Raw genomic sequence first — 13,924 nt, 5'->3', positions numbered from 1 at the left:
AAAGTATAATTGCACAGATGTTTCAGGAAGTACATGAGTAATCACTGCCATAACATACCATGGTATTATACAGAAAAATCACTCAAGGGGTTAACTGAAAGAAATGTACTAGAAAAAAAAACAATCACATATGCTCGTTACTACACATCGGAAAACAGCACTGAAAACCAGTCTGCAAATGACTAACATTGTAACAGCGTTCGCCTGTTAGTCCATTCGAGTGTTTGTACGTGCGAACAAGCAGGGGAAAAACCGTACGATATGAATGAGTTTTCTAACGGCAAAATAGCCTGAACGCGGCTATTTTGCCGATTACCTGACATTCGTATGTTTTGTCGGTTCGATTGCGCAGAACAGTGAGTGGGAGATCGAAGAGGACGCCGGGACTGGAAGTGCAGTGGAGGAGAGACCCGGATGTTCGACTGGACATTCATTCAGCGCTGAAGTGCTTCGGCTGAGTTTCCCCAAACGGAGGGGGAAGCTCTGAACTGGCGGGACGTGCGGCCGTAAACCGGAAGTGCGAGGTCATCGAGAGGGACCAGTGACCAGCGTGCGTACGGCAGGTAGGAAGGGGGGGGAGTAGCGTTTATATGGAACGCTTAACTCCTCCCACAAATACAGGCCTTACGTACCTTAAACATATGAGAAAAAGGGGTTTGGCTGCACTCACCTAAACATGCTTAAATGGGGTGCTGCTGGGGGCCATTATTTTTTGCCTAGATTAGGTGTTTAGGTGTTTTTAATAAAGCTAACAAAATTGTTCAGCACTACAATAACTGTTTAGTAGACAAGTGAGTGCGCTGGATTTTAATTTTTACTGTACTTACTGGCCCCCAGCAGCACCCCATTTAAGCATGTTTAGGTGAGTGCAGCCAAACCCTTGTTTTCTCATAATATAACCGTAACACTGAGATCTCTTCCCACAGTTATCCAAATTACACGGACATTCATTTTTCGGGTTTTATTTTTTCTTCTCCAAGAAATGAAACCTCTGTTCTAGCTAAGTTAGACCAGCTTTTCCAAATTCCAGCAGCAACTTAGAGTGCTGGAAAGGAAGTAGGCACAACTAAGCATTAACCCTTCGACATCACAATGTTTTTTCTGCTCATTACATTGGTGATAGAAAAAAATCTTTCTAATTTTACATGACATAAGTTGTCATGCAAAAGTACGGACTGTGTGCCTGTGAGTTAGTCTGTACTGATATTGAACATTGTTACAGTTTTATTCAATAATGTGGAAATTGTCAGGAATTTAAAGTGAATTACTAATGGTTTTCCAACATTCTGAACTGAAAACGTAGCTCTCATGGAGAATTTTTTCCCATTTTAGTTAATTAAGTCATTGGGGTGCCAAAATGTTGGTCCCCAGATGTGTTAAAACTACAAATTCCATGATGCTTTGTCATTCTAAAAGCATTCTAAAAGCATGCAGAGCATCATGGGAGTTGTAGTTCTATAACATCGAGGGATCTAGACTTGATCTGATTTAGACTAACATTTGAAATTCATTTTTAATTATTTTTGAATTCCTGACAATTCACTTTATTGAATAACCCTGTGTAAGTACATCAGCTAAATGCAGATGTTGTTGACTACATCTCCCCTGATGCTTTGCCAGCATTATGGCTTTAAGGGTATTCTGGGGGATGTAGTCTACAACATCTGGAATGCAGACGTTGCCTGCCCTAGAACACATGATCATTTTACAGTAACAGAGAGTGCTCTCTCTGTGATAGACATGTAACACATTAACATGTTTCAGGATAGGAAAGATTCTATTGGTGTGGGAGGAGAATTAAGTGACTGGAGGGGAGGGTGCTGTGTAGGAAGATAGGGTGTGTGTTTTCTGGGGAAATTATTTTGTGTGTGTCTCGGTGACGTCTCACAGTGCTCCCTCCTTTGGAAATAAATTGCTCTTTGACGTTATCGTTTCCAATCAGTTATATGGTACCTGCAAGTAACACAGCACTGGATACTTAAGTCAAGTGAATAATAAGAAAACTTCGTAGATGACAATGTAAACGTGTCACTGTATAAACAAATATATAGAAAAGTACCTGGGATTCCGATTTGGATTGCAGAAATCAGCAAGCAAGCATGGGTAGCAAGAATGGATGGCATGATCACCTCGTCTTAGGCATCTGGCTTTCTATGACTTTAACTGCTGGGTCAACCCAGGGGGGTGAGTATATTTACTGTTTAAATAAAGTAGCACGCTGAATGTAGAGAAGTGAGGAGTTAGACTTAATATCTGCATTAGGTCCATGTTGTCGCTTCTTAGTATTTCAGAACATAGAAAAAAAATGAACGTAATATTAATACATCAGTCAAGACAATCGAAGGCAGAGCAGTTTATTGTGAACTATATTGCCTATAACGCTCAGCCAGCCTCCAGACTAACTGAGGAAATGATCTCTTCATTGTGAAGATTACACATCACTAGGTTATGAGCGCAGACACATTACAATCAGATGATAAATAAAATAATATATAATATATAGCTGTATATAATATATAGCTGTTTAAATGTAAAGTTATATGAAATGTAAGCAGATAATTCCTGAATCAAATGGAGAGAAAATCCAGCATTGATGGCTCTTGCTGTCAGTACAGGGATGGAGAGATTAGCAGTTAGAGATGCAGGCTACTTTGGTATTGCATAGCCATCACAGTGGAAACCAAAGAAAATCTGGGGGGGGGGGGGGGGGGGGAAGGACAACCTTTTATAACAACTTAGAGAATATACGTGAAACCATGCAATTTTCTACAGTCAAATTTATACGTTGTTACTGAAAAGGCTATATGTGGAATGACATGTAGATCTATGTAAGCTACCTGACCTCACCTCGTAATACATATATAAATATGCAATTTCTCACAAAAATCAATTATTCATTAATGCTTTGCCACTGATATTTTTATTTCTTGAAATCTAGAATGTGTGGAAGTTAATAAATTCTTTTAACCCCTTAAGGACACGTGACATGTGTGACATGTCATGATTCCCTTTTATTCCAGAAGTTTGGTCCTTAAGGGGTTAAAGTATGTTTTGCTTGTCTCATGTGTACTGAACTGTAAAACATATGATTTCAAAAGCCACACCATCATATCTGAGGGCGATCTCACCCCTGTCCTCCTCCCGCCAGCCTTAGCATGCTCCCTACTACCTATACCCATAGAGGTAGCACTGCCCTGGTACATGTTTCCCGTTATTATATTCTGAGTTAACTGGTAATTGGTGATTCTTTGAACATTGCTTTGTTACTTCTGCAAGAGGACACATTTTACCATGTTGGGAAATTATAGATTTCAAGAGGGAACTACTGGTGAAAAAGTAAAGTAAAGTAAGCAATTAAGAAAGTAAAGTAAAGTAAGCTACATGTATCTAAAAATACAAGATCCGTATACTTGTCCACACTGGCAATTATAATTTAGACTTGCGCATGTTAAAATAAAAATTATCCATAAATTATTTTTTGTTCGGGTGGCCTGAAATTTGACTATTTTGTTTTGCCATCAATGCCATAATTTCATGAACGCTAATTCAAACAAGCCAAAAAATCGTAAAAATGGCCAAATCAGTTTGCTGCACAATATATGCAAATATTATATTAATGTTTCGCAGTACACGAGTACACTGGTAGGCTCATTTCCTCGCCATTTGGTTAACAGATCAAGTGAGAAGAAGTAACGAATAGAGTGAAAAAGAGGATGGTTATTAAAAAAAATCTATATTTATATATTATATATTCATTTCAAATTTTTTATTTATAAATATAGATTTTTTTTTACTGTTCCTCTTTTTGACCTCCATCGGTAACACCTCACTTGATATGAGTATAAAATCACCACTTAATGGCCGTGCCCTAACTATCAATCATTTTTTTCCAACAATCCATTTTTTTGTTTTACGCCTTGGGCAAAACTCTAAATTATTGTACAGCGTTGCTGTATAAAACAAACAAAACTGTTTGTCCATTTTCGATTTCAGCTGTGTCTTCATTCGGTTATAAGGCTATTTTAAGATACGGAATTAAAACGATCCACTGATCACTCAAAATGTACCCGAAACCTTGTCTCCCACGCAGACATGTACGTTCTAGATTGTCCAACATTGCATTAATTTCTCGCAACGTAACCTCACTCCACATACATACTAAACCACAAAGCAGTAACCCATCAGTTATGTTAAGCCTGTTTCTATTAAGCTTGATTACATTTAAAAATGTGCAAACACTCGTGCCAATGTTAAGCCTGTTTGAATCCATATTTACGCTGTTGTGGCGCTTGACAATGATATGTACCAATCTGCACAACAAAAATAAAAAAACAAAAACAAATGTGGCTGAATTAGAATTCGTTTAAATTGAATGCACAACTCTCATACAAATTTAGGACATGAGGTGGGCATGATGGTGTGCCAAGGAATCAACTCCTATATTCAGACCATCTGCTGTTTCTATTTAATGATGACAACATGACATTAGACAACTGTGGGATCTGAAATGTAGTTATACCACTCACAATACTTGATTTATTTATTGTGTCTTACTTTGCTGGGTGACAAACGAGAAATGCGTCTTCAAGTGATTAGAGAGTGGAAAAATCAAGTAAAATATTTCATTTGGCCTCGTATTGACACCCACACTATGCTTTCGAGAATACCAGTGTAAGAGAATTTATTAGGTTGAGTCAAAACTATTGTTTTTTTTTTAAAACATATGAGACAATGATAGAGGATTTACAACATCTTTGTATAACTTGTGAAATGTATTTAAAGAAATCCAACCATCTTTTCAATAGAATTTCCAATTCAGTACGAGAGATTGCTAAACTTCTACATAAGCATTTACCTTTGCTTTACATGATACGCTTTGCATTTGGGATCTTAAATTATTGCATTTAAAGAAAAAAACTGTGAGATCTTTTTCAGCTCCAAAATTCCACCCGAGAAATGTTGTGTCCATTTCTATCCAGGTTTTCATCACCAACCTGTTTTCCTTATAGCATTACAAAAAAAGTACCATTTGATTGAGCTGTAAAGGTACCTGTATGTAGGGTGCAAGGATATGTTGCTGTTACAGTTTTGTAAAAAAAAAAATTACGCCACACTGAGATCAGTAACTCTAGCAGTATTCTAAATTAATCATTTAATAAATTGTAGCACAACAGGGTCATTTGTCTATTAATATGCGATAAACTGAATTTGTAATTTTTTTATAGGGCAAAGGAAAACACACTTAACCATCTACCTCCACATTTAAATGTGTTTTCTGTATGTCTACATGAATATCCTATTGTGTTCTAGTGAAGCTTTTTCAACCTTTGTTTTAAAAACAATTGATTTCTCCGGGGACATGCCCCTTGTCTTTCTTTTAGGTATCCCTCCCACTCCTATTTTTAATCATATCTGTTATTGATGCGTTTTTGTGCTTTTTGTCTTTTTAAAGTATTTTTATCGATAAGGATTTGTGTTAAGGGTTTCCAGGTGTGACTGAGATTCAGAAGCACTCTAAGTTTAGACGAAAAGCGGGGTTGTCACCAAAAATAAGCTTTATCTAAGCTGTTTCTGTAGCCCCTTGGAGCGAAAGCAGTTTTGTAGAAAGAAAGGGGCCCTGACAGGGCTAGGAGACGGGTATAGGTGGAGCAGTAACAAGATTGGTAGATTGGGAGTAAGGGGTGGGAGCATATAAATAGGGGCAGCCATCTTAGGAATAGTAACTTTTAATGTACTCACCAACAGGGTTTGTCCCTCCCTCCCACCCTAGAGATTGGGTGATTTTGTTTTCTCCCGCTTGGTCACAGTGGCGGGGCTGGTAAAGGGAACAAAATGAGATAGGGACTTTGGAGTTAGAAAAGGAGCAAGGGGTAGGTAAAAAGGAATGGGTATATAGAATTAGAGTTATCAGTTGGTTATGGTGTTGGGAGGTTTCGAGTCTGTAGTTGGCTCAGAACCTCAGAGGGGAGCGGGTATCCAGGTATACCCTCACCACGGGCTGTTTATTTATGGTTAGGCATTGCCCTATTTATTATTGGGTCTGCTAAAATTATTAGATGGCAATAGGTGGGGAGCAATGACTTTTATTTATTATTATATGTTATGTTCAATAAAAGCTCTGGACAAGTTTTCCCATACACAAACGTGTTGTGTTTTATTAAAGGGGGTGTGGATGGTTTGATAGGTACCGATTCACCTGCCCATATGGTGACACTGCACCTGTCATACATAGTTCCCTGTGTCTGAATTTGTTTTGGGGGTTTTATTCCTGAGTGCTGTAATCTAAAAAAATAAATGACATAAAGAAATGTATCACAGTCAAGTTGACCAAACATGTTTACAGCAGGCAGGGTTAACACTAGATGGACCTGGCACCCAGACCACTTCATTGAGCTGAAGTGGTCTGGGTGCCTATAGTGGTCCTTTAAGCACTTCACAACATTAGGACATGTCATTACTAGCCATATTGGGTTTTAATGCCATTAGGATGTATTGACAGCCCTTTTAAATAACTTAAACCCCACCTGCCACCAATAGGTCCTACTCCTGAATATTATTAGTTTAAACTTCCCTTTAACCTCCCTTAAAGTAATATGGCGTTTCACTGAGCCCCATAGGCTTTTTTGTTTATTTTTTATTTTTTTTAACTATATTTATGTGCCCAGGTACTACATATTTAACCTTGGCATTGTTATTTAAAGGATCACTATAGTGTCAGGAAAACAAACTTGTTTTCCTGACACAATATCATCCTTAGCACCCCCCACCCTCAGTGCCCCCCTCCCTTGGTGCTGAAGGGGATAAAACCCCTTCAACTACTTACCTTTCTCCAGTGCTAGGCTCCCTCGGCGCTGGTGACCTCTCCTCCCCCGCCGATGTAAGCTCCCGAGTGGAGCGGAATGTGCATGCACGGCAAGAGCCGCGGGCGCATTCATACAGTCCATAGGAAAGCATTTTTCAATGCTTTCCTATGGACGATCTGCATTCTGGATGTGATTTTCGCATCCAGCGTTGCAGAAGCGCCTCTAGCGGCTGTCAAGAAGACAGCCACTAGAGGCTGGATTAACCCTGCAATGTAAACATAGCAGTTTCTCTGAAACTGCTATGTTTACATCTAAAGGGTTAAAACCTGAGGGACCTGGCACCCAGACCACTTTATTGAGCTGAAGTGGTCTGGGTGACTATAGTGTCCCTTTAACTAAAAGCCCTAGTAGTCACTGGGAAAAAATACCTAAAATATTCATTTTTTTCATGGCATTTTCATTTATATTCATTTTATCTATTGCATGTTTACTTTCTTTTTAAGTGCCTGGATCACTGAAGGGATACTGGCTGTCGTTTTTATAAACTTGAATATCACACACTAGGAAACTTCAAAGACTGTTAACATGTGCCTTGATAGAATCTTTGTTTCTCATGCTGAGCACATCTTGAGTATATTGTCACATTTTGATACTATGTATCAATGTGTCGTTCTAGCCACGTGTTGGTGTTATAATTGAAGATATAGGGTGAATGTGTATTTGCATTATATAGTGCTAATATAAATATTTTGGCATTTCATGAATAGCAGCAATATTATGCAAGAGCTGGTCATACTGAGTGACCTCAAATTCATAGAATTTCTGGGAAATAGTATGTGTAACATTTGTTTCCTGGTTCCCGTTTCCAAGCATTATTTCACAATGATTGGAGAAAAGGACTGAGCTTTGCATGTATCAACTTTCACAAACTCGTGCTCATTCTGTTTGATAAAAGCACAGTCAAAGAATAAACAAGAAAATATTTGATTTTAATAATAGCAAACTCGATAAATTCTTGCTAAAAAATTGGGGTATAAAAACAAAGGGAAAAGAGTATAGATGTGTTAGTCATAGAGTCCCATGTTTTATGTGCCCCTTTTCATGCAGTGTATTGTACAAGAAAAATGACAAGCTGGTAACATTATTATTCCAAGAATATTTTTTTTCGGTATATTGAGTATTTAGTGGATTTACTTTCTCATTAACAACAGCACTTGGGATAAGAAACTGTGGAAATCTGACTTTACATTTTTTTTTACAAATACTGTCTTCTAAGGAGTCACATGAGAATGGATCTCAGTGTGCTTTTATAAAATATAAGCAATGTTTAGAACTATTTTGTAACACCAACAGTTTTGTTCACTAAAGGGAGGATTTTTGGCAATTCAAAGTGAAGTTAAAATTTAAGGCCAAAGTAGCCAGACTGGAAGCAGAGCTAGCTTGGAGAATGCTTCCGGTTAGATTATTATTAAAGTCCACTGTATTGGTTATGATGCCAGGAGTACCTTGGTCTAGTCCCCTAGTCATGGGACAAGCAGTTTAGCAATGAGTGCTTACCTCACTCTGGTGCCACGGGCGTCGCAATTTAATGGCTGAGAGCAAGAGAGTGTTAACCTTTTTACACTGATCATCCACAACATTAAAACCGCCTGCCTAATATCGTGTAGGTACCCCTCATGCTGCCAAAGCAGCTCTGATACATAAAGTTATGGACTCCACAAGACTTCTGAATGTGTCCTGTGGTATCTGGCAGCAAGACATTAGAACTAGATCCTTTAAGTCCTGCAAGTTGCGAGTTGGGGCCTCAATGGATCGGATTTGTTGTTTCAGCCCATCCAACAGATGCTCAATTGGATTGAGATCTGGGGAATTTGGAGGCCAAGGCAACACCTTGAACTTTTTTTCATGTTCTTCAAACCATTCCTGAACAATATACTTATAGAGGTGGAGCGCAAAGTTAGATCCACATCCCCTAAGGGTCCTTTAAGTGGCTTCAGCTCAGATGAATATATGGAAAAAAATAAAGTGCATATAATAGTGAAGCACTGTTACATTCTATTACACAAATTTATTTGTAATTCACTAGACATCAAACACTTATAGTTATAAAGAGATAAGATCCCTGATAAAACAGGGTCTTATGGTGTGTCCATAGAATCTTAGATAGGGGATAACCCTTAATATCAAAATGAATGTAGGAACTGCTGGTGGGCCCCAGCCCTATACAAGACAGGGCTCAGGGGTACCAAGGAAGATTCTATGAGTTTACTCTTGTATGGAAATAAAAACACCTTTATTATAGGGTACACGTTCCCCAAAAAAAAAATAAAGGAAACTTATAAATAATACTAACACATCTAATAAAATAAATCGAGAGAGGTAGTAATATATAAATGAGACAGGAGTGAGCAATAGGGTACCTAAGACCCTTTAACCAGGGATAACTTATGTATCTGAAAGGTCTGTGTAAAATACAGACACGGCTTGTTGAGGGCAAAAAAAGCCCCTGAAAGAAATAGTATTGTATGTAAAGCTATAACTTTGTCAACAGTGCGATAGATACAGTTAGGTAATAAAACTTAGAACATTGTGTCAAGTGTATCCAGGACTGAAAAAAGTCTTATTGGATCTAATACTCAATGCTTCTAGTTGCTGGGCTTCAACGTATGGCTACTTTATCAGGCTGTCCATAAAAAGAGTTTTAAATTACAGGATGGTATTGTGCCTATTGGAAAATAGTATAACCTTCATATGGGTTCCAAACAGTACATATATGAATTGCTCAGCCCAAAGGTGAAGGGCTATAACTGTGGTATGCAATAGCATAGGCAGCAGATAAAACACGCTATTACTCTTAACGGAGGGTTATCAGACCTATATCTCTGAGTCTGCGTTGAATTATCTACATACGGGGTAAAAATGCCCCAAATGCTAACCACTGGAAATCTTATGCAGGCATCATTAAGCTAAAGTCTCTCCAGACAATTGCAGTACACCCTAGGCACAACAGTGATCACACTGGTACTCTTAATATGATGTTGTCTAGCCACTGTAAATTTATACAGGCATCATTAAATTATAGTCTCTCCAGAAAATTGCAGCACACCCTAGGCATAATAGTGATCACACTAGTACTCCTGTAACAGAGGTGCTAAACTGAAGTTCTAAAACTGAGATTGCACGGCCACAAAGCTTGAAGAAGCCCAGAATCACTCTCAACTGATATGTCCATCAGACTCCTATATACTCATCTACCTCCCCCCACCTAGTGAACACACACAAAGTGCTCGGTGATAGTTTAAAAAAGCATTAACCTAACGCACGTTTCGGCGCTATGCAAGCGCCTTTCTCAAAGAGATTCTATGAGAAAGGCGCTTGCATAGCCCAGAGAGTGATTCTGGGCTTCTTCAAGCTTTGTGGCCGTGCAATCTCAGTTTTAGAACTTCAGTTTAGCACCTCTGTTACAGGAGTACTAGTGTGATCACTATTATGCCTAGGGTGTGCTGCAATTTTCTGGAGAGAGTATAATTTAATGATGCCTGTATAAATTTACAGTGGCTAGACAACATCATATTAAGAGTACCAGTGTGATCACTGTTGTGCCTAGGGTGTACTGCAATTGTCTGGAGAGACTTTAGCTTAATGATGCCTGCATAAGATTTCCAGTGGTTAGCATTTGGGGCATTTTTACCCCGTATGTAGATAATTCAACGCAGACTCAGAGATATAGGTCTGATAACCCTCCGTTAAGAGTAATAGCGTGTTTTATCTGCTGCCTATGCTATTGCATACCACAGTTATAGCCCTTCACCTTTGGGCTGAGCAATTCATATATGTACTGTTTGGAACCCATATGAAGGTTATACTATTTTCCAATAGGCACAATACCATCCTGTAATTTAAAACTCTTTTTATGGACAGCCTAATAAAGTAGCCATACGTTGAAGCCCAGCAACTAGAAGCATTGAGTATTAGATCCAATAAGACTTTTTTCAGTCCTGGATACACTTGACACAATGTTCTAAGTTTTATTACCTAACTGTATCTATCGCACTGTTGACAAAGTTATAGCTTTACATACAATACTATTTCTTTCAGGGGCTTTTTTTGCCCTCAACAAGCCGTGTCTGTATTTTACACAGACCTTTCAGATACATAAGTTAACCCTGGTTAAAGGGTCTTAGGTACCCTATTGCTCACTCCTGTCTCATTTATATATTACTACCTCTCTCGATTTATTTTATTAGATGTGTTAGTATTATTTATAAGTTTCCTTTATTTTTTGGGGGGGAACGTGTACCCTATAATAAAGGTGTTTTTATTTCCAGACAAGAGTAAACTCGTAGAATCTTCCTTGGTACCCCTGAGCCCTGTCTTGTATAGGGCTTGGGCCCACCAGCAGTTCCTACATTCATTTAGACATCAAACACTCCTAACACTGAAGAGAAATAGATCAAAGTCTATTTCAAGTAAAATAAATAAATCAGACAATACACACATTTAGTATATAAAACAATAAACAAGCTAAATATTAAGCCTCTTACGAGATAAAAATAAGTGAGTGTATGCAGACTCAGCTGCTACTCACAAACGCTTTTGTATTTGCCTGAGCCCAGGTACGGTGTTGAATAGCAGACGGCTTCTCCTTTCTCCTCCACGGATGTTTTCGGGGAAGACAGACCGCTGACAGATGCTGTGCAGCCGATGGGGTTCTTCGAGCTTCCCGGGTGCTCCGCCCCCTTTACGTCAATACGTAACAAACGTGCGTGGTGTGCGTCACTGCGTCGTCTACGCGTTTCGCCGAAGCTTCCTCAGGACGTAAAGCAGTGATGCCGTCTTGTCTGAATTGTCCATTATTTAAAGCAGTCCGCTCATTTCTTATTGGACCACTTTTAATAGTCTCTCTTGAACAGGTGTACATCAAGTGCACGATCTCTATTTAACCCTATGGTTTACCTGCATTTAATACACTGTCTATTTTACAAAATACACATAACAATAAAATACAATTTAATACAAACAATACAGTACTCTTAATTTTGCAGCTTGATCCCTAATTTTCAAGGGGAAAATAGATAAAAAAATTAATATTAGTACTCAATCTCAGCATATTGTTAAACCAGACTTTAACTCAATTTAAATAAAGTGCCCCTTTTCCAAATATCGTGCACATACTTAAGGTGACCATTCCCCTTTTAAAAGTGCTATGATTTAGATACTCTAAAAGTATAAAAAATAAATAAATAGTAATAATAATAAAAAATACAAAATAGTCTATCATAAAATTCATTAAATATTAATAGAAATTTTATTATAAAAAGTGACACAACTCAAAATCATTATTTAGGCCAAATGGAATGAGGGTATTGAGTTCAAAGATCCATCTCATTTCCATTTGGCCTAGTTTTTTTATGCGGTCTTCACCTCTCCAGTTAAAAAGTGCTTTTTGAATTCCAACAAAAGATAGGCCAGAAGGGTCACTATTACGTGATTCGTCAGACCAGGCAAGCCCCTTCCATTCCTCCAATGTCCAGTTCTGATGCTCACATCACCATTAAAGGCACCTCCGTCAGTGGACAGAGGTCATCATGGGCACTCTGACAGGTCTTTACTGGTTGTCCTTCCTTGCTCCACTTTCGGTACATACTAACCACTGCATACCTGGAGCACCCTGTAATACTTGCCGTTTTGGAGATGCTCTGACCCAGTTGTCTAGCCTTCACTATTTGACCGTTGTCAAAGTCACTCAGATCTTTTAGCTTGATAATTTTCTTGCTTCCAACACATGAAATGTAATAACTGACTGCTTAATATATCCCACCCATAGAGATGTCCCGAATAGTTCGCTGGCGAATAGTTCCTGGCGAACATAGCTTGTTCGCGTTCGCCACGGCGAGCAAACATATGCGATGTTCGGTCCGCCCCCTATTCGTCATCATTGAGTAAACTTTGACCCTGTACCTCACAGTCAGCAGACACATTCCAGCCAATCAGCAGCAGACCCTCCCTCCCAGACCCTCCCACCTCCTGGACAGCATCCATTTTAGATTCATTCGGAAGCTGCATTCTTAGTGAGAGGAGGGACAGTGTAGCTGCTGCAGATTTAATAGGGAAATCGATAGCTAGGCTAGTATATTCAGTGTCCACTACAGTCCTGAAGGACTCATCTGATCTCTGCTGTAAGGACAGCACCCCAAAAAGCCCTTTTTAGAGCTAGAACATCAGTCTGCTTTTTTTTTTCCTGTGTAATCTAATTGCAGTTGCCTGCCTGCCAGCATGTATGTCAGGCTCACAGCGTATACTGTGCCCACTTGCCCAGTGCCACCACTCATATCTCGTGTCACAACAGTCAGTTTCCTTCACACGTGTGCGTTTCAGGGCCTGCCAGGGCACAGTGTCACACCAGTGCAACTCATATCTGGTGTAACAGTAGTGTACATTTAAAATAAACAACACTTTTTTGACTGTGAAATAATAGCAGTCAGTTTCTTTCACACGTGTGCGTTTCAGGGCCTGCCAGGGCACAGTGTCACACCAGTGCAACTCATATCTGGTGTAACAGTAGTCAGGGGCGGACTGAGAACCCTCAGGGCCCCCGGGCAAAATAAATCAAGGGCCCCCTTACAGGCCCCACCCATACTCCGCAGCAAGCGCCACCCATGTCCCGCCTCCATGCACCGCCTCCAGCCACACCCTACACAATCTTTAGACACAAGGAACAAAAGTGCAATAATCCCTTCAAGGCCCCAGTAGAGACTACAATTGAGGGCTAATGGGCCATGGAGGGGGGTATTTCTAGCAGAGGCTATCTCAGTGTCCTTTAGAGAGTGTGTTAGAAAGAATCCCCTCCAGGCCCTATTAGAGACTACAATGGAGTCTAACAGGCTTGGAAGGGGGTCTTTCTAACAGAGGCCATCTCAGTGTCCCTGCTGGAAACAGTCGCCTCCAGGCCCCAGTAGAGACTACAATTGAGGGCTAATGGGCCATGGAGGGGGGGAGCATTCTAGCAGAGGCAATCTCAGTGTCCTTTAGAGAGTGTGTTAGAAAGAATTTCCTCCAGGTCCCATTAGAGACTACAATGGAGTCTTATGGGGCCTGGAGGGGGGTCTCTCCAACACTCT

At 39.6% G+C, this 13,924-nt stretch overlaps 1 protein-coding gene across 1 annotated transcript in view; it reads left to right on the top strand.

The window, feature by feature from the left end:
• Positions 1-1,980: 1,980 nt before the first annotated feature.
• IL13RA1 (interleukin 13 receptor subunit alpha 1) overlaps positions 1,981-13,924 on the top strand; it is a 55,698-nt gene continuing 43,754 nt past the window's right edge. The window contains exon 1 of the mRNA XM_063432046.1: positions 1,981-2,184. Coding sequence (XP_063288116.1) covers positions 2,100-2,184 — 85 coding nt within the window. The 5' untranslated portion in view covers positions 1,981-2,099. The remainder of the gene's footprint in view (positions 2,185-13,924) is intronic.

Source organism: Pelobates fuscus, chromosome 9 (assembly GCF_036172605.1).
Source record: "Pelobates fuscus isolate aPelFus1 chromosome 9, aPelFus1.pri, whole genome shotgun sequence".
In the NCBI taxonomy this organism is placed as follows: Eukaryota; Metazoa; Chordata; class Amphibia; order Anura; family Pelobatidae; genus Pelobates; species Pelobates fuscus.
This window is presented reverse-complemented; position numbering and strand designations above follow the sequence as displayed.